At 37.7% G+C, this 22,631-nt stretch overlaps 1 protein-coding gene across 1 annotated transcript in view; it reads left to right on the top strand.

The window, feature by feature from the left end:
* Nucleotides 1-21,403, top strand: part of kcnq1.2 (potassium voltage-gated channel, KQT-like subfamily, member 1.2) — a 285,958-nt gene extending 264,555 nt beyond the window's left edge. The window contains exon 17 of the mRNA XM_088922866.1: nucleotides 21,122-21,403. Within this exon, the coding sequence (XP_088778992.1) occupies nucleotides 21,122-21,277 (156 nt within the window). The 3' untranslated portion in view covers nucleotides 21,278-21,403. The remainder of the gene's footprint in view (nucleotides 1-21,121) is intronic.
* Nucleotides 21,404-22,631: the final 1,228 nt, after the last annotated feature.

Here is a 22,631-nt window from a genome sequence, read left to right as displayed (position 1 = left end):
AACTGCAACAATAAGATAATAATAAGTTGAAGAGAGAAACTTAGCAGAGAAACCAGTTATTTCATTTTCAAATACAGTATGTTACAGTCATTCACCAGATAACACAAATGCACTTTTCTTTCGTAGCCAAAAAGGTCACTTTAAGATGGCATTAAAGTCATCAGTGCCTGCAGTATAATTTTAAGTGCAAGATGCTGTAGTCGTGCTGTCTTAACGGGGACTGTGTACTGTATAAGTACATACTGTAGCATATTGTACTCATCCCCATTTACCACAGTACAAATGTTCCTTGTGTACACAATTACGTGTACAAAAGTTAAAATTACAAAGCTCATCTAAAAACAAGTAAACTACTGTGCATGAAATGTATTACAAAGTGGGATGGGTGGGTACACATACTTTGCAGAGATATAGTCACTCAGAGAAAATAGCACCACAGAGAAAACCCATTTGCAGACATCATAGGCAAGCACATAACTACATTGTCAAAAGGCCCAGATTGCCTTTCAAGACATTACAGCTGTTGTTACAGTATGTGCACCTTTGGGCCTACACCAGAGGGTGTGGAAGCTGCAATATAGCTTTTTAAAATCAGAAGTAACTTAACCTGTTTACCATTACTACTGCACATACTCTGGGCACCCTGTCACAGATTGTGAATGGGCAAATTGTGCCAGTTCAGTTCTCTCCTAGAAGAGGGCTTTTCAACTCCAAAGATCTGTAGGACCCCTGTGATTGCTGGTTTTCATTCCAACAAAAGATTCAGTTGCCAATTGAAACCATAACTGCAATAATAACAAGTGTTTGGCTTTTTTTTTTTTTACTTTGTGCTGATTATTTCAGCTGAAAAATATTTGAAAATGGTCTTGCAGACCATGCAGATCATTTCTGTAACTCGGAGATTAGCTGATACGAAAACAAATTGTCAGGTTGAAAACCCCTGTCTTTGAGCACTCTTATGCTGTTTGCAATTTTATGTTTCGCTTTGCTGACATACTGTACCATAGCATTTACTAATGTTAAGTTTAGGGCACTGGCAAGACCAGCTCGGCACTATCAAAACCTGCTGCAAATCTTTCTACATTCAGAAACGTCTGGTTAGTCTGCCTAAGTGCTTCGAGTCATTATCATGTTGAAAATTACACCCGCCACCCATTAGTCATGTTCATGAGTGCTTAACATGAAAATGAGGAATGGAATGACATAGTCGCTTCATAAATCTTGCTTCTCGTATTACCATGCTGTATATCTAGTGTTATCACTGGAAATATTTTTTTTTATTGTTGATACAACAGAGCATTTTCTCTATATTTTGCAGGCTTGTCTTCTTGTATTTTTTCACTGAGAACTGAAAGGTTCAAACATTGTTTTTCCTCTCCTTAGTTGTTTGGTCGGTGTCTGTGGTTTACTGCCCTTACTAGATATTTTTGATGGTTTCCTGGTGTTAAGGCCACAGAGAGACAGAAGTAGGAGTACTGTAGGACTTAAACTTGGACATCCTATAGAGTATAGCAAGTTAAGTCTATATTGGCCAGTGCTTTTGTTGGGTATGGTGTGTTTTTTGTCTCTTTTGTGTTCACATACTTCTTCTTTTAAGGTCTTCCCATAGAGTACAGCAGATGGCAATCATTATGGATTAAGTGGCACATTGTAGGCACTAGGAAGACCTTAAAATAGACACCTGTCAATTACTACTCTTCATTGTTTCTTTTTTCTCTTGGTTGCATTATTTTGGAATCTGAGACAAAGGGGTTCTTTAAAACTGAAAATTGAGAGTAGCAGGTTGAATAAGAACTGCAACGATTGGATATACAGTATCTGTCATGTTTGTGAGTAGCTGTCACGGGTAGCTCTGGGGGATATGACTGCTGTGTGGGGAAAAAAGGGTCCTAAGACCTGTAAAATTGCTAAGTAGCACAGTCGACTATAGTGCCTGCAAATTGTGCCTCTTGTGAAATTAATGAAAGTTTTCTCGTCCTCAGACAAGCATCTTTTTAATGTGTCTGTTTTAGATGTTCCTTTCCATTTGGTGAGATTTCACGTGCAGCTGAGATAAGCTAATGAACAAATTAAAAAGCCGAGATGTATCTGGGCTTGCAATTAACCACTCTGTTGTTTCTGTTGGACATTTTTATAGCTCATTCTGTCTATTGATTGTGTCCGATAGACACAACATTGACTTTTTTTTTACAATTTCCCTCACAGAATATATATGCAATTATTCAATTGTATCTCCCTCCTTTGTATCATGGTAATTTGCCACATGGTCTTCCTGTAAAAATACTTTGCTGTTAGTATGGAATTATTAACTTGTGCTGATACATGACACAAATATACCAGAAGTTTTTTTTTTCATTCTAAGTCTTTACTGCTCAAGTACAAAATGTGTTCCATTTTGTTTTCTCTCCCATTCCTTGTGTCACATGTGACATTTACCAAACATTAATGGACAGCATAACTACTTCTTACCTGTTTTTCAAGCTGCTACCTGCTTCCTCTTTTCCTTTATCACATGACTTCCAGTTTCCAGAATATAAAAGTAGTGATTCAGCACTTGCTAGCTAGCTTATTAGCTCCTTGGCAGCCTTTTTGAGTTTTTTCGCAGTTTCTTTTTTCCTAATCCCTCAAAATAGGTGCTCTTTAGTTTGAACCAAACAGTTGATCCTTTTTGTGGGGAAATATACTGTATTTTGCAGCTGGCTGGGTGGCTAATTTTGTGTTTTCTGTTTCTTTACTTCTTGTTGTTTGTAATGAATTACAGTAGGTGTTTCAGCACTTGGACTATATTTTCCTCATTTTCATCACCTGCTTGGTTCCTGATGAATTACAACTAAGAAAACATCTCTGGAAATACTGTATTAACTCGATTCTATTAAGTCCAGGAAAGGACTAGCCGAAGGGTCAGCTGTCATCTTCCATCTGTACTCTCTTAATAGGGAAGAGATCCAACTAGATTTTATTCATCTTAAGCCTGGAAAAAATCAAGTTTCATGATTCATTTTACCTTGTCTGAAAGAAATCAAACTGTCATTGAGTACTGAGTTGAAGGACATTCTCCTGTAGAGACTTAGTCATAGACTCTTATGTGTGTCTGCCTCTGTGTTTTTTTTAGAACTTAATACTCTGCTTTTTAGTTGAAGTATTAAAGAATGTTTCTCAGGGAATCTTTATACTTCCATCAACATAGACATATCAGCACTATCTTTTCAGTCTTAGACTAAAAATCTACTCCTTAAAAAACTGCTTGAATTTAAACTTCTGTTTTCACTTTGTGCTTCATCCTGGTTTTGCAGGTTCATGTACAGAATAAGATAGTGGTGTGATGGAAAATCAGTTCAGATGGTCCTGAAAATGTGGCACAAAAATGGTTTAAAAAAAGGAAAAGATAATTATTTAAGTTATCAAGATAACTACATTAACTTTAAAAAAGTTAAGTTAAAAGTTAATAAGCCATGGTTTATAAAATACAACAATAGAGTTGTTACAAATTGTGGCATATGTACAGTAGTTAACTTTTGCCACTTTTACCAACAGACCTGTAGCATACTATCCTTTACTCATCACTTTTCATCTCTTCAGTAGTACAGAGCATCTAAAATGTGCATTTTGCTTCTACACTATATTTAATAGCTTCCTAGCATGTGTGTTTCTAGGTAATTTTGTGCTCTTGCAATATGACAGAGTATGTATTTTTGAACCTGACATTTACACTAACATGGGAGTGGTTATGCTACACAGCATTTGTTCCCACAGTTTTTAAATGTTAGTTTTTAACATATATAAGAGAATTTGACCTGTAGTATAATGACAAGGTTGCTTACCAACAACTTCGTTTTCCTGTGATTTTGTGTATTTTGATTGGTTGTTAGCATTTTAAACTAATTTGCTGGTGTTTGTACTCTATCAGGTCAGGAATTTGAAAGGTAACCTAGCACAAGGGTCTGTACCACACACACACATTTCAAAGAGACATCAGTTCACAGCTGTTGCCTTGTCCCTGGTTTTCATGTGGCTCTCCTGTCTTATTTTGCTCTGAGACAGTTCCTGTCTTCTCCCTGAAATGGAAATATACAATCCATTAAAACTGGTAACAGGATGAATCAGTTTTCAGATGAAAGGGGTGGTAAATGTTTGTATGAAGCATATGTGAAGATTTCATCCCTTGTTTATGTTTCTGTAACGTTTTTAGGTGCTCCAACAATTTTGACTGATAGTAAATTGATAGTATAGTTAGTAGTTATTTCAGGCCAGCTTTTGACACATCAAGAAATGCTATATCTCTAAACATTTTGTACTTTGATAAAGAAGCAAGATACCTGATTTTATTACCAAAATAATGTTTTCCTTTTTCAAAGTGATTAAAGCTTTACTTGCTGGAAAACAGAAACAGTAATCTCAACCCCAGCACAACAGTTTAAAACATGACATTATGCCTGTATGGCTTGGTATGTCTGTATTCTTTCATGTAGGCACTCCAGCAATCCAATAGTCATTACTCAAAGAATTGAAGTTGCCAATGCGTGGAAGAAAAAAGATTATTAAGAGGATGGTATTTGTAGTCCTCAGAACAAAGAGTTGCTATTAATGTCTTCAGACTCAAGGTTGGTCTTTCAAAATCCATAGCATGAATACATTTAATATGTTATCCAGTCAGGCGGCACAGTGACAGAGTAGTCAGCATTACTGCCTCTCAGCGCTGGGGCGCTGGGCTCAGTTCCTGGCCTACTATCTGTGTGGAGTTTGTATGTTATTCCTGTGTTCATGTGGGTTTCCTCTGGGTGCTCCAGTTTCCCACAATCTAAAAAACATACTGATATAGGTTAAATGGCCCTGGTGTGAGTGTGTGCCTGTGTTTTGTATCTGCCCTGTGATGGATAGGCATCCATGTCAAGGGTGTATTCCACCTTCCACTAATTACTAGCTCCAGCTCCCCCGTGACCCTGAATTGGAACATGCAGTTAGAAAATGGATGGTGTTATCCAGTCTCACCTAAGCCACCTGTACTAACCAGCAACTTGCTGAGTTCTGAAAAACATCACATTCTGTTGTAATTCAGTTCCCATCTGGAACAAGCATTTATACATATATATCTATCAAATGCTATCTATCAAATGATATATCTATCAAAGAAACGTTGTGTTTTCTTTCTTCTCTTTTCAGCATGGAATAAACCTATTACTTGTTCCTTTGCAGCCTACGCATGCTGACACAGCCGCCCACCTGAACTATCTATCAAATTATTGTTTCTTTCCTTCTTGGCTCCCAGCTCAACCTCTTTACCCACATATAGAAAATAAAGACGGGACCAACAAGCTCCTGTGATGTGCCCGTCTATTGATCTTTTTATACTCCAAGCCCCGCTGAACTAACAGAAGGGTAGGCACTGAATGGAACAGTGGACATCAGGAATAAGAGTCAGCAGGTGTCTGCGAAGTGTCAGGAGTCACTGTCTGGCCAGGAAAAACAGGAGTCTGATTAATCCCAACCCCATCTACAGCAGCATTCAGCCTGTTTGAGGGGTTATGCCTTATAAATCAATTGCTAGTGACCCACAGTCTTCTACCCCTGTAAAAAACAACATGCTTTATTTTTCAAATTTGACTGGTAAACTTATGTTATCTTTACATGTTTAATCAAAAGGATAAATTTCCAGATTTTAACACTGGAGGCCAGTGGAAATACGCTGACTTAAAAATCTATCAGGCCAAAGAACTGTTTCATTATCTTAGTGGCAAAAGCTGAAGGTCTTGGATAGATTTCCTGCGCCTAACTGAACATAAGTTTTATTAAAACTAGTTGTCTGCATGGCAGATACTATAAAACAGATTTTGTGCAGTGTTTTCCCTATTGGACTCAAGGTACACGTCTGCAGCAAAAAATGTATGTGCTTATTTTTAATGTGTGGCACATGTATTTTATGAATAACATTTTCCATGGCACATTGCTCTCGGGATTTTAATAAGCATGAAATTACTAAAACCTTCTTGCTCAAAAATTGTTTTACATTGCTCTAAATTACAATCAACTTAAGCAGGCTCAAGCAGGGGAGCTGTGTCAGCGTTTGCTGGCTGCAAAGGAACAAATAAAGATTAATTCCATTCCAAAAAGAAGGATCAAGTCTAGGTTAATTCCATTCTACAAAGTAGAAAGACGAAACACAGTGTTTTGGCTGTTGAGCTGTTGAGTTACAACTTAAGAATATAACTGACATCTGACTGGGTATACTTGTTTCTGCACAGCTGAGTAAAACCATTAGTAAAAAAATAGTAAAATTAGTTAAAAAAAATGTCTTTTTCAGCATATACCAAAAAGTCTTCAACTTCAAGTATGAATGCTTTGCATATTTTGTATGTAACAGGTTTTGGGTTTATCTGGCTGCAATATATGAAGACTCAGACCCTACAAACTGAAAATAATATCATGCCTGCATTCCAGAACAACCAGAATATGTCGGCACTCTGTAATGAGCTATATAGTGCCCATAGAACGTCTACACCCTCCTTGGACTTTTTCACATTTTATTGTGTTACAGCATGGAGCCTCATCAACACAAAGTACTCTATAATGTCAAAGTAAAAAAAATCCGGACATTTTACGAAATTAATTTAAAATAAAAAACAGAAAACAATTGAATGTATAAGTATTCACCGCCCCAGAGTTAATACTCGGTAGGATCACCTTTGGCAGCAGTTACAGCTGTGAGTCTTTTTGGGTAAATGTCAGTGTTGCACATCTTGACACTGGAATTTTTGCCCATTCTTCTTGGCAAAATTCCTCAAGTTCCATCAAGTTTGATGGGGTCCATTTGTGAACAGCAATTTTTAAGTCACTCCACAGATGCTCAATTGGATTGAGGTCAAGGCTTTGACTTGGCCACTCCAAAACATTAACCTTTTTGGTTTAGGGGGTGTAGGCTTTCTATAGGTACTGTATTTCTGTTTTACATTTCACCTTCAGGTGAGGTCAAAGGTCATGCACAAGATCATTTTTGCATTGGATATGTATGTGTTCCTAAACATGTTCCAGAGTAATGCTGAATTTTTGTGCCCGGTTTGGCACGTGACCTTTGAGTGAAATCAAAGGTTATAGGAAAATATTTTCAATAACTGTGACCTTATGCTCACTCTGTGAAAAGTTATGAGAAGATTTCAAAGTTGAGTATTCCTATTTGTCCTCCATAGGAACCATGACTACTTTCATTATGGACCGATCAAACATAGCTTTCTAGATTTAGAGCAAATGGTCACCAGGAGCCCATAAAATGTCAAGTGTCATATACTGTATAGTATGGGCTACAACATGTATCTGTGGTAGAAATGTGTGGGTTTATGAATTATCAGAGAAGAATAGTCGCTTATGGGATTTCAAATAAAATAAGCAAAATTGGTTTGTCATGATGAATAACACCTTTGACCGAATCAGGTTCTGTAGACTCCATTTGAAATGTATTCATATTCACTGTACTGTACACAGGCTGCTGCATGTGTCTAAATGATCTCCTGCATGCTCTATTACTAAAAAAAGGCTCACATGCTTTTCAGAGCACCCAAGGACTCAGATAGTTGCTCATATGCCCTGCCATCTGAAACATATGAAGTGACGTCTCCCTCCAAAGTATAATGAATCTCTTGCAGGTGCATCCTGGTCAAAGTGAGCTGTCCAGGTTGTGGTGCTAAAGCTCTGCTTGAAGCAAGCATGTATACCATTTGAGCCTTTTTGGAATCACAAATTTCCAACAGATTGAAAACTCTGTTGTCTCCAAAAGGTCTGGTCCTAGAGAGCCACAAGGTCTACTGGTTTTTATTCCAATAAAGTGGCAACTTTATTGAGTCAACTGTGAGCAAATAACCTTAGTTAAAAACATCTTCTGACTTGGATCTGTTTAGGATGCTAAATTGTTTAAAACTCTTGCTGAGGTTAGCTTTCCAGACCTATGAGTGAGTATCACCACTTAAGACTGTCGTTTTCATAATTTCCTCAGCCTGACAAAACCTGTGCTTCTCTTGAGCACCGTAGGTGCATTTCATAGGGTCAGATAGTTTTTCTTTCTCCTTTTTTCCATATGGGCTGGTGATGGGAGGTTAAACTGAAATTGCACTTTTCCAAATCGAACTAAGGAGTGAGGAGTGTGCATTGTCATATCCATCCACACACACCCATTACATAGTAATGCCATGTAGCTTATGTACCTATATTTGGAAACAGAACACCGCCTAGCCAGCAAGAAGTCAATTTTCCCTTCCACAGCTGTGTGTCCAAGGCGATATAACATAAAACAGGCTTTATTTGATTTAATGCTTCTTAGGAAATGGCAGTCTCCAATCAGGAAGGATCAGCTGGCACGCATGCCCTGGCACAGAGATTAGTGTCGTGCGGTCTTGGAATTTCATCAGCAGCATAGATATGCTTGGAACAGCTGATAGCTGCAGGCAGAATGTATCTTGTGTATGATTTGCTTCTGGCTCAAAATGTTGTCAAAACAAAGATGTCATTGAAAAGTGTAATTCTTTTGCAAAATGAATTTATTTGGGGGAAATTTGTAGTACCGACATAAACGGTATTTGTTATTTGCCGGAAATGATGGCAAACACCTTGTGTTTCAGGCAGATCTCGGGATCACTAAAGAAATCTGGCTAGCAGGAGTGGCAGTCGTTAAAACCATGTTTTCATTTAACGGTAAAATGAAATGGTAGCACGAACATCTGGCTTCAACAAAATGTTGTAATGGAAGATGTATCTGAAATTAAACATCATATTTTACTTATTAAATTACTTAAAATGAATTGAAGCATTGATATTTGAATTCCAAAAAACAATTAATTGTGATGCAATAAATCTTGCAAAGCAGGTTTTCCATTCATTGCATATTAGGTCCTTTGTGGTTGTTGGAGAGTGCGTTTGTCTTACGTTCAACAGTTGAAAAATGAATCTAAATCCACTCTGTACTAGAAATCAGGAACTGAAGACTAATTGTTTTCATTTCATTTAATAATTACATTTCATTTTACCTGTTATGCACCTGTTCATTCTAAGTCCCATACTGACCAGGAGAGAACAACAAGTCCCTATTGTAAGGACATAAACTGAAAGTGACTGACTGAAAGTGCTTGTGAGACTGTGTCTGGTATCAGCTTTTATGGCTGGCCCAGTGATTAGCATCGTTGCCTTGCAGCGCAGGGGCCCTGAGTTCCTGACCTGGGATGCTATCTGTATGGAGTTTCTGTGTTCTTCCTGTGTTTCAGTGGGTTTCGTCCAGGTGCTCTGGTTTCCTCCCACAGTCCATGAACATGCTGGTAGGTTAATTGGCTACTGAGAAAACTGGCCATCAGTGGAAGGGTGTGTGTGCTCTGTGATCGACTGGTGTCCTCTCCAGAGTGTATCCTGTCATGGTCCCATTGCTTGCCTTGATAGGCTCCAGCTATATTGCAACCCTGAATTGGAAGATGTGGTTAGAAAATGGATGTATTGATGGGACAGCTTTTACTCTCAGTCTTCACTGAGTGCCTCTGGGAAAGAATGCCAGTGCTGAAGTCTCCCAGCCACAAGAAACCATTATGAAATATGTTTTTAAATAATGAGAATTGGACATTTCCTATACCCAACATATAAAAGCTTACTTGAATATCACCCCAGTCTAACAAATAATCACAGTAGAAGGCAGCATAAATCATTGACTGTTTGGTGAAACATTCGAATCAGGAGCAAAGGATAACATTGTGGAAACAATGTAAATGTCTTAGAAAAACATTAACAAAAACATTGATAATTTGAGGAATAATCTAAATAAAATAACTCAACTTTCCAACCTTAAACAATTTATAAGCAGCATTTATTTCAATTTAAAATGTGTGTAACAAACAGTACTAGTTTTTCTGAATCATAGCCTGGACATAGTATAAAGTTTCCATAGTGAAATGGCTTCTAAATAATATATTTCAAAGTTCTAACCAATAGCTAGTTCAAGTGACGACAAAGCCTTTAGATAAAATCCCTCAGTTTCTGTCTAAAAAAACGTATCTGTGAGCTCTATGTCCACAAAACTGGTATATTTTGTAGCAACTACATCTTTGTAAAACTCATTTGGAGCATTTTAGTTATTCTCCAATCCTGTCTTCCGTTTGACATAAACATAAACAGTGCAACGACACAAAATAATTTTCTTTTAACCAGCCCTTAATTTAGAATCAGGAAGGGTGGGAGAAAAATCTAACACACACATGTAGTTGGTAAAAACATAACATATCATACAAGGACAGCCCTAGCCACCCGAGGTGGATGGAAACAAATGTCAGTGAACAGCTGGAAGAAGAAAAACAGTTTTATAATGGCACTCCTGTTGGACGGGCAACCACTAATGGTCTTTTCAGAAAGTTCAGAGTTCCCAGTGTCTGCCAGTTTTCTTTGAACATTTACAAATAAAGAACATCCCTGGCCATCACCAGACATTGAATCCTCTTCTTCAGCCTTTTTTAGACTTTTTCAACCACCGTAATGCTACATTTTTTAAAAAAAAACTAGAAAATGTATTTAAAAATAAAACTTACCCATCCCCCTTACTTTCAGTTTTCGGCAATACGAACTGTGCGTGATGGCTTCTCATTTTAATTTCACAGAGTTGTCCTTCTGCTCTTTTATTGTAGCTCTGAAAGAAAGGGGGCATTTTCGTTTGGAACTGTAAATAAACTGTAAATTTAATTTATACTGTAAATAAAATTTGCAGCCAGCCTGTTAATATAGAGCAGGAGCAACATAATATGAGGACAAGGGAAAGATAAAAGATGCAGTCTCGTGAGCTCTATCTGCTAGTTCTCCTGTCTGAAAAGGAACTTGTCCTACTCTTCCTTTGAATTTACATCCATCATGTTGTAAATGTGGAGGTGGGGTGACATAGTGGTCAGCATTGCTGGCTCGCAATGGGTGGCTTTGTTCCTGGAGCTTGTATGTTTTCTCTCCATGTTTGTGTGGATTTCTGGCAGGTGCTCTAGTTTTCCTGTCCTGCGATGGACTGGTGTCCCATCCAGGGTATATCCTGCCTTGCACCCTTTGTCTACTGATATAGGTATATTCTCACTCCCCTGCGACCCTATTTCAGAGAGCAGTTAGAAAATGCATGGAAAATGCTTCGATGGATGTTGTGAATGATTAAAGAAAAGAGGAAGCCACAGCTGTTACTGAAACAAATGTCGAAAAGCCAACTGGCTGTTATTTCCAGACCCTTTGAAAACCAAGAAAAGTGGTTGACCCCCTGCTTGTTTTCAAGTCTTCAGAGTGACTCTGAAGCCCACAATTCTTTCTGCTTAAGCTCACTGTTACCAAGAAAGGCAGGAAGATATTATTGTCACAATGAGCTATAAGCTCTTGTGTGAAAAAAAAAACTGATGACAAACAACAAAGGAAACTTAACCATTTATGGTTTGCTGTGTGCTGCCAGATGTGATATCTGTCAGTCAAACCCTCAGCTCAGTTCAGGCTCAGAACTTAGGTAGGCCACTGCCTACGTTCAGAGTGCAGCTGTGGGTTGCATGTCAAGACAGTAAACTGACACCTTGCAGTGCATTGAGGGAGTAGTTCAGTTGAAAAATGAAACATTTATTTAGCTTTTCTTAAACAGATTCATCAGTGCCTTCTTGTATTCTTTGTGAATTAAAATTAAGTAACTATTTCAGTGGGTAAGTGAAGGGTTAAAATGGTTTCTGTGTAAAGTATTGTATATAACTGCAAGGCACTTGAATCACATAATCTCTGTGATCACCCATACAAGCTGTGATATTTAAAAAAGAATCAGAAGAAAGTTGTGAAATTCACTTATTACTGTGTTCCTTAGGTCGGGGATAAATGCTACAATGTGTTGTCAGATTTAACTTTCATCCTTCATTTGAAGCTTATAGAACATTTGAGAGAGAGACTAATCCTTGAAACTTTAAATAACTGTTTTCTGATGGTTTGGCCACTCTTTCTTGTGGGTTTTATTCAGGAATCCGTAATTCACTTTCAGAAGCAGTCAGTGTCTCTCTTCAAATTTCAAACCAAGAGGATTTTAAATGAGTGTGTAAGGCCAGGAAAACATTCATTGCATACAATTTGCCAATATTAAATCACCAACAACTTTGAAGGAAACTAATAATGAGAAGCCAAAAGTTCCACAAGCTATAAAACACAATAAAAAAGAAATTATAGATCTAATATATTTTATGTCATGTGACATCTTTTAACTCCTATGTTCACTGTATTTATTTTGAGTTTCACTGGGTTATAATACATACAGTATAACTGTACAATGCTGTAATCATTTGTCAAAAGTTTTTTTTTTTAAATGCGTATTCTTTCCTTAAGGAAACATTTTCACAAAGTTACATTTCTGCCTTCAAATATTTTAAAGAAAAATGTCTGTCTTCTGTTCTCCTGCCTTTGAACTATGATGGTTGAAAGCGTTTTTTAAGACAGTAACCATATCTGTGTCATGGGTATAATTTAGCACAGTTGTCACTCGCATGCTTTTGTTGTTTTTTTTTTTACACCACACAGGCCATTCAAAATAACTTTGACAAACCATAAGCTTAAATAAACAAATTCTGCGTGTACTATGAAAATCCCTTGCTGGGTCCTAAGTATGTCCTTTTCTTTCGGTCAACAGAACTCTGAGTTGCCACTATAAAGAAGAAAAATAAAACTGTTGATTGTTTGTTTGTCTAATGTTTTAGTGAAATTGAGCATGCTCTCCGACAGTGCTTCACAAGTAGTCCTGCGGAACCCCACAGTATTGAAGCTCCTTCTGAAACTTGCTACGAAACAAAAGGCACTTTCAACACACACCCACTTACAGAGATTGGAAAGATGTGGTGTGCTACAAAGGAGCCAGGCTTTGGCTACAGTTTAATGGCACGTGGTCCTTGATACTTATCATGTGTGTCAGGTGCTCTTGGTTGGTTTTCTTTTCTCTAAAACATACCCCCTCCCCTTTTTTCCCCTTTGCAAATACAAAGAGCATATTGTATCTGCCAACTTTAAACTGAATCAAGTCTTCTGGGGAGAGATGATTCAAAAATAAGAATCCAATCCCATGTGTTGCAAGTTTTAAGTCAAATTACAAGCCAAAAACGTCAGCCATGTGGATATGTGTTTACTACACTCTCCTCCACTGGATCAGAATATACACACCAAGCCTGAATCCATTAGTTTGGAGCACGAAATTCTATTTTAATGGCATTCTAATGTAGTCTTGGCTTGCACTCCTAAAACATTTTCACTGTTTCTGGGCTCCCAAGAGCACAGTGCATTAAAGACCTCCACTTTGTCTTTACTACAGCTAAGCAAAAGGGCCAGCAGATGTTTTAGTGTCGATAGTGCTTTTCCTTTTCATAAAAAGGAAACCACTGCTCTTTTACTAACCAAAGACCTTGTTTGAGCGCCTTACAAAATGTTCCCTTTGAAAATTCTAAATTAAAAGAGTGAATTTCCCATATAACTATTGTGTGAGATGTTTTTTTTTCTAGGCTACTAAATCATGGAGTACATTGTACATTGTCTATTGTTTTGGAATGCTTGGATACTCACTTTTACACAAAGGGAAACCAAAACAATAAGAAGTAAAAGTCAGACGACATTCCACTCAACTGACCTGAATCACCAGTGCTTGCCATAAGAAGGAAGGGCGGCTGACAGGAGGGTAAACTAATTTTCACTAGTACGTTTCACGGGACAATTGAGAATATAATGTCATAAAAAAAAACTTCGAAATGATCACCTGTAGAATGGAATCATGCTGCTTGAGTTCATAAAGTGCACAATTCCAAATCACAGCCCTTTTCAGGGTGAGGAATTTGGGAAAATAATAATAAAACATCCATTAGCTGTAAACAATTTTAAATGCAGACGAACATAAAATTCTTAAAAAATAATGCTCTGACTTTAATGCTGGACCTTCATTTGTTCAAAGTAGGCTAGTTAATTGGGATTTAATATTCCCTGTGTAGGTATCATTGCTTGCCAAATAGTCATCAGGAAATTCAGATTATTGTTTTTATTGAATTTCTTCTAATACTTTTTAACGGGGAATAATCATTTTACCTATATTTTTCTAAACTCAAAGATATGGTGCTCCCGGTGTTTTATCTAAAAAAGTAACTTTAAATAATTTTCTCACATATACCAACATCACATGCAACAAATAGTTAAATTGGTCTGAATTGACGTCCCTTTGCAAGCTTTGAACGACAGCAATCATACTTTTAAAATGCGTTAATTGAGGCTATAAAATACCCTCGCCCAAAATAATTCCACATTCATGACTTCCAACAGATGGCAGTGTGAATCATTCAAACAGCAAATCCCAGCCACAGCCTCCATAACTCATACTGTATGTAGTCATAATTGTTTGTTGGTATAATGGAATCTTCAGTGGTTCCAATTAATTATTTTTGATGCGAATATCAGATTTATAGCCAAAGAGCAACAGCTGTAGTGTACAGCCAAAATAAAATTGTTTGTGCTTTGGGAATCTGTTTTCTTCACAGTAAATATTAAAGGAGCAGAAAATCCCGTAATGCATATTCAAAATACAGTGGTGATACTGTACGTCATTCCAGAAGTCTTCCAACTTAGCATTTTCATTTATTTCATTTTATTGCACACTGTACCTTAATTTCGGAATACTAGAAAAAAAAGTTTGATTTTTTAACATTAAAAACCTCAGGACAGCATGACAATGTTGGGCTTCCTCACAGATCCTGAGGCTTGGGTTTCAAGCCTGTACTGGGACACCTTCTATGTGGAGCCCATATGCACGATTCCTCTTTCCCTTATCCATTTATGCTTTTCCTTGTAACACAGGCTGCAGGTCACAGTGACTATTGCCTGGAATAAGCTGCTTTCTGATTACAGATGGATACATCGATCAAAACCTACCTCAAAAAGTCATTTTATTTGTCTTGTGAGCAGATATTTAATTCTGTAATTCCAGGCCTGGTCACTGTGGAGTTTCTCTGAGACACTGTAGTAAGCAGTGCACTCAGGTCTAGAAGAACCTATACTGTACCTCTGGAAATGTGTCAATGTTGTCCATAACAATGACATCCAAGGAAAAGGCCTTATTCCTCCACTGGTATCCTCACCTAATAGTACTACACTGGGGTGTTTTGTGGCTAGATTCCAGCTCCTTCTGGGACACTGCACAGACTGCAGGTAGAGTACAAAAATAAAGCAGCAGAAGCCAAAGTACAGCTTTTGGCACTCCAAAGTGGGCCTGTATCACTGTCTTCCTCAGTGGCTTTTCACAGTTTGAACCTCAGCCTTTCTAAAATCCTATCTGCGTCTACCAGACCCAGATCCAGGCCTTCAGCACATCAGTGTGTTATTACACACGTATTATATTTTGTACTGATGTTTGGCATAGTTTTGTTTGTGAGAGGAAGCCTAGTGGGAAATGACACTACACCAAAAGATGCTGTCAATTTGAAAATGGGCCTTCATTCTTCTTATACTGTATACTTAACATCTATGTAAAAAGATATCAACAATGACATGATTTTAAAAAAAGAAGCCAATCGAAGTACTACAGCTAACTACTGTAGTAGTTTTACAAATTATGCTGGCAGTTCCCAAAGCAAAAAATCTGCCATTGAGGTTAAAGTGAACTGTTCAACTCAATTTCAAATGCAAGCAGAAAATTGAGAAATTAGTTCTACTTCCAGGCAATGTGACTAATTGAGGTAGTGCACTGTTTTTCTGAGGATTAAATCAAGAGTTTCTTTTGTTTCGGGACTGAAGTGTGCAAACAAATAGATCCAATTTTAAAAATGTGCTCACTGCCATCATTGTTATTGTCATTTCATTAGCATTCAAACATGCATGCAATAGAAATGCTGAAAAGCATGTTTGGTAAGGTTGATCCTTGCCAAAAACCCTTGAGGACAGTACAGAGATGTATTTAAAGCCCATTATACACAAATAAGCTGCTCAGAGTCAGCGGTGATCTTTTCTGACAATGTTTTCTTAATTATAAATCAATAAATCTTGCATGTTTATAATCTTTCTCGAAGCCACATACAGCATATCACCCAACAAACTCAAAAGTCAAAACAATCTCAACAGCTGACTGCAATAATCACCTCTACTGTATATTATGGAGCTTTTCATGTTACATCTAGGGGCACTACACAATAAAACAAACACTATACAATAGAACAAAAGCTAAAATTAGTTATAAATTAAAACTTCATTTTTATATAGAGCCTTCAAAAAGGGGCTTCACAAAGCACTTCACAGGAAAAAAATACACAGTGGGAGGAGGTAGCAGAATTAAACTGTTACAGTGAGGGTTTGAATACAGAAGGAAAACAAAGGGGCAGACTCAGAAACAGTTAAATAAAAGCCCGAGAGTTTGAGTCCTGATTTGAAAGCACTCAGGAAAGGTGCCTATATAATATCCTTAGGGATAGAATTCCAGAGTACCAGGAAATAACAGCAGAAAGCCCTATCACCAGTAGAGTGTAGATGGGCTTGGAGGACAGACAGGAGACCACATTTAGATGAACGAAGGTTGTGAGGTCAGGAGTAGGACAATAGTAACTCAGACAGGTACTCAGGTCCCGAGCCATGTAGAGCCTTATACAGTAGGTGAGCATGAGGATTTTGAAACTGAAATGAAACCCGATAGGAAGCCAGTGCAAGCACTCCAGGACAGGAGTAATGTGATCACCTGCACTAGACCTGATTGGGATACTGGCTGCCATACTGGATATAGAGTACTGAAGTTTGTTCAATGTGGATTGAGATACCGTGAGTAGGGTGTTACAATATACACAGTGCCGTGAAATACAAGCATTTTAGGCTGTGGTGTTTAAATACTGAAGAAAGGCATGCCATCGGGTTATTTGATTGAACACTATCTCTACTCTGGGTTAATCTGTGTGCCTAAAGACTTTCCCTAGATAACTTTAATTCTGGACCTAAACACTTGGCCTAAATATTCATCATCAGTGTGCTAATATTCACGAGGAGCTGGGCACTTAGTGGCACTTAGGTGGAGACCTCACAAAAGGTGTTTCTTCTAAATGCTTAAACACTGAATTTCAGGATGTAAAAGCACCTGAAAGCAAGCCAGGAAATGATTATTGCTGTTTTTTTTTCATATTGTTGGTAATGATGGTGTTAAGGATTTTTGATAAGGCATTCATTGAATTCTGCCTCTCCCAGATCAATCACAGTATGCAATGCTATATTTTCTAATGTTGCATAGTCAGATGAAGCTCGCCAGTATTACCAAGACATCTGTTGAGAATGTAGTGTTTGATTAGTAATAAATTACAGTTACACACCTATTGTGCTTTAGGTTTTAGTGTTATTTTCTGGGTTATTTAGTATATGTGCCAGTCCTGTTGTTCACAGATAGATAAGGAATGTTGTGGGTGGGAGAGTATGGCTGCCATAGCAACGTAACCTCTGGGCCATTTGCTTATGAGCAGCTGACAGTTCACCTGTCCTCCTATCACATGTCTACAGTACATGCTGCTGCAGACGTAATATTCCACAGCTATATGGTACATTCAAATGAAATCAGACCAATAACTGAATAAAGTTTCTTTAAGGTGTATGAAACCTGCTGGAGAGCCTAAACCCACCTAAGACAGTTTGTAATGCAAACATTGAAGTACAGGTGTTTTGTTTTTTTCTTTTATTGCTTTTCACGCATCTACAAACACACATCGTGAGGAAAGGACTCTGTATCGACTCAAACTCAGGTCAGCACACGACTGAAATACAGACGCTCTTTATATTTCCTTCACTACTGCTGTAGCTGTAACACACACAATTCCTCTGTTGGTTTTTACAAATATTTTACATTGTTTGTAGTCCTTTCCTTATGAGACAAAGCTCTTTTAACAGCTTCTGTTTTATTGTCTGGGCTAGCCCAATGTCTGATGGTAAAAGGGATTGTAATCAAAGCACACTGTGCCAGGAGTTATCATTGCCTTGGTGACTGGAGAGCATTCAGTTCTCTTTTTCAGTATATTGACATGAAAATCCTGCTTCTCCTTCAGCTTTTAAGGAATTAATATCTCATATATGACTATGATCCTTGCCATTTTGCCAAAAGGTTATAGTTGAGAGTTGGGTGATAAAAGTAGCACTTTTGGATGTATCCAAAAATTGCACTTTTGTGGACTCTGACACTTCTTAGATCCATGAATCCTTGAAATGACCGTTGATATGGAATCTCAAATGGAGGAAATCCTCTAGTTTCCTGCAGTACTTCATTGTCGGAACATAACAAGCAAACAGCCATGTTTCCCCACTTCCTGATTGGTATGCTTTATAAGCATGGGTTTTGAGGATTGGAGTGTTCTACCAAACCGGTTTTCTGTAGATGTTATGCTGCAAATCCGTATTGCTGTATACTAGTGTTTTGGTGACTTGGACATGAAATTAATGTCCTGATCCATTAAACTTTTTAATTGGAATCTGGAATTGACTCTAGGATCTCCACCATAGGCCAGATCTGACTCAGACACCAAGTACTTGCGTAACAGTGAAAACAAAGAAGCTTCTATCCATTTTCCTATCCATAGTCATCGATAACCAAACCAAACCTGTTATTACTGCTGCTCCTCTCATATGCCCTAGTGCAGCCATTACTGTATGTTCAAATTGACTATTAATCACTGGTAAGAGCTGCAAATGCACTCAATCAGCTGCTTTTAATGGGCTGGTAGACTGACACAAAATTTTCAAAATATGTAATGTCAGATTTTAACCCAGGTCAGAGGGGTCATTTAGAAATTCTAGCTCAAATCTGATTTGTATGTCCGAATGCCATGACAAGGGTGTTGAATGCCCTTGGTTTCCCTGTGCACCATGCCCTAAAACTTTTTTTTCCACTCAAAGACGGTACTGGTTTCTTCCAGCTGTAATGTTAAACAGTATTTAAAGCCTTTAAACCCACATTTAATTTAATATTTTCAGACAATCTTTCTCTGAGACTTTCATACTGTGCATTTCTCCTCTGCCTCTCCAATTTTCTCAACTTTAATTCAATCTTTGACAAAAATGTCAATTATTTCAAATTCTCTTGTCTCCTAGTTTTGCTACTACAGTACATTCACTGCTCTTACAGTAAAGCTCACTATCAATACTACATCTAATAGTAAATGTAATAATAGTCCACTAACTCTACTAACATCACAGGACAGAGAATCTACAGTATAACCCCTACGGTCACATTGTATTCTCAAATATATATATATATTACTTAAAAAGTACTATTTTTCCTCTCAACGGACACTCTTAGTTATTACAGTGTCCACATTCATCAGAACTAGATTTGTCTGCATTTTTTGTTTCTTTTAAAAAACACAGCTTTAGGTTCCTACTGATGCAGCAACACTGTAAAAGATCTTACGCTGTGATACCTCATACCTCATACGCTGTCTGACATTTCAAGAGCCGAGAAATCGTGCAATTCCATTTTACAGTTAAATGTAGGCGTTAGTGAGACGCACAGTGAATGACATATTTGCCTGCTGAAGATCCTGCAGCTTGTTTTGATTATTTTTTTCTTGTAAAGCACAAAGAGGAAGGGTTACAAAAGAAAATAAAAAAAAAATTGTCTGGAATTTAATGTTCAAATTCGAATAGCAGAAATGACCTTTGGGCTTTGAGGTGAACATGTGATTAACACAGGAGCCCCGTTGTATAATATTTTAATTCCATTTTGTCCAAGATGATTCATCCATCCAATTTCTTACAGGTTTATCTAAGACTAAGTTACCAGAGAGCCCTGGTCAAGTACAAGGCAAGATACACACTATGCCAGTCAATGCCAGTCAATTACAGGGCACACAGAGACACAGACACTCACACCAGGGCCACATTTTCCATAAGCTAATTCAACCAACCAGTACAGTACGGCTTTGGACTGTAGAGGAGACCCATATGAACAAAAGGAGAACATTCAAAGTCCACACAGCAGCCCAAGAATTGAAGCTTGGGCTCTAGCACCACAAGGCAGCAATGCTAGCCACTGAGCCACCATGCTCTCCCCCCGAAGAAGATAACTGTAAATTTTAAGTTTAACTAGCAAAACGTTATTTTGCCATCATTTTATAATGTGAGACAATAATTGTTGAACATTGTACCCTTTTATGATAAAGACACTGCCTGTTAAATTTGGCATTACATCACTTTGCAGGTTGAAATGTGATTGCCATGTGCAATTATATAGTCCTGAAGGCTGAAGCTGGTTGAAGATCGGCAAAAGATGTGAGGTTTCAGTACAATTGATGTAACAGTTCCCAAGACAGTGGTAGTTTGAATTTTGAAACCCTGTTTTACCATAATGCTGTTATGAGGTCACAAGAATAATGCCTAATAAGTTTGGAATTTACAGATAGTTTTTGTTTGCAGTTTGCATTTCACATAATTTTGAAAAGGATGTCCAATATGTTGGCAAGGCCACTGTCTGGCCACTGTTATAGAGCCCAATACTATACTGTAAAAAGGCATTGTTCTTCGGATGAGATGTAAAACTGACCACAGGGCGTTTCTCAGAAAGACTGGGGGGTGTTACCCAGGAGTCCTGGCCAAATTTCCCCCTGGCCTTTTTCAATCATGGCCTCCTAGTAATGTCCATCTATGAACTGGCTTCATCACTGTGTTCTCCTCCCCACTGATATCTGTTGTGTGGTGAGTGTACTGGCGCACTATGGCTGCCGTCTCCATTATCCAGGTGGGGCTAAGCAGTGGCGGTAGTGGAGGAGAGTCCCCTTTACTTGTAGAGCTCTTTGAGTGGAGTGTCCAGACAAGTGTTATTAAAGCGTAAGGATAATTATTATTTTATATCAAGAATGTAATGGCTTGTGTGTTCCAGAATGTCTGCTTAGTATGAAACGAGCTGTTTCAAAAGTAATAAAATAAAATCCTTACAATCAATGGTTTGCACTGCTTGGAAACCTAATAATAAATAAGCCATCTAGAAAGTTGTAACATCGAAGGCTATTTCAGTATACTTATAAGTATAATAGTTGCAATGATTACAGCATTTTCTTCTAGCTTCAGGACTTTTTAAGCTTCTAAACATATCATAAATGGACAGTATATAGTTACAGATTGTTTTTTTTTAAATAAGGTCACACAGATGGACCAGAAAGTAGAGGACATCCTGAAGATCTTGATGGAGCAGTTCAAGCCACAGCCAGAGCTACTACAGAAACCCAGTACTCCAGTCAGCTCCAGGTTGTCAGTTATGAAGCGTATGGGATGCACTTTTGATGATGGCCAGTGATCACACTGGGCCTCCCTCCTCAACGGCTGCTGTTTAATCCTCCAGGTGACACCTACTGAAGGAAGAAAGCCTCCAGTTCCCCCAAAGTATCTGTTTCACTATGAGCGCAAAGAACTCTGCCTCATCAACAGCAATTGTGAAATCGCAACACTCTTAAAATGAAACTAGGCTGTTTCTAATTAAAGAGAATTCCAAGAGCAACACTTGCACAGCGACCAAAGAACACCTCAATAAGACGATTTGCATTTTTGTTTTTCTTTCTTTTTCTTTCTGTCTTTCTGAGGAATGGACAAATAAAAAAATCTCTAACTGGATTGAAAGTGTTTTTTTTCTATCATAGGGCATTGTATTAAACTTCCTCAGAGTCTCTTGAATGTGGTTAACAGATGTTTAGCTTATGCCCCATGTGGAAGAGGCATATTTTAAACATTTTGTTCTGAAATGTATAGTTGAAAAAAAAATGTGTTTTTTAAATTATTTCTGAAAGCCATATATTACAAATTTGTGAAGGTGTGGGAACTTCTCAGGAGGGTGTTCAAAATATTTTGCTAGAGACCAAGAAAAAAGTTGTTGTTAAAGATTAAAGATGCAAATTTAGTATGACATCTCAAATTCTTAGTTTGCGGAAACGGTCATTTTTTATCATTTACAAAAAAGATATATAACCCTGTGTTCCTATGAAACCTTGGTATAAGTTTGATTTAATAAAGGAATAGGCCATTTTTTTGCCAGTGATTTTGTCAATGAAGAGAGTTTTTTTCACAAAACAGTTTGTAAAATCATGATCTCATTGTTTCCAAGGTAATGATGTCCTGGGGGTTGATTTCAATAATACTAGTCATTAAAAACAGTTTTCACTAAATTTTTAAGCTCATACTGAACCAGAAAGGTATCCAATTGAAGAACTAATAAGGAAGTTGAATGTTAAAATTCACAGCTCCGAAATATTTCAGACTTTAGACTCTGCTGAAAACTTTGGCACTGTTGAAAAAAACAGCAATTCTTTTTATGGTTATTTGAAGCTGTCACTATCGCTATCACAGTGCTCATGTGGCAGAAATGTAACAAAATGCCATCCTTAAAACTCAATATAGTAATGAAAATGAGTCGTAGGACATTATGCTGTTGATTTATGGCTCAGCTTGAACTAATGAAAATAGCAAACCAGCCATGTCAGAGACTGATAAAGCATTCGAGGTAAATAAAGAGGAACAGTGAGAGTTATGGGTAATGGGTTTATTGCCATGATTTTCAGTAGAACATTCTGATGAATAAATATTCTCATGCATTTTGTTTTATACAGAGAGGCTAAATGAACTTTGCCCCAAAAAAACAGACCTGTCACAAATGGTAG

The sequence above is a fragment of the Atractosteus spatula genome, chromosome 8 (assembly GCF_055471065.1).
Source record: "Atractosteus spatula isolate fAtrSpa1 chromosome 8, fAtrSpa1.hap1, whole genome shotgun sequence".
Lineage (NCBI taxonomy): Eukaryota > Metazoa > Chordata > Actinopteri > Semionotiformes > Lepisosteidae > Atractosteus > Atractosteus spatula.
Note: the sequence above shows the minus strand (reverse complement) of the source record. Positions and strands in the feature narration are given on the sequence as shown.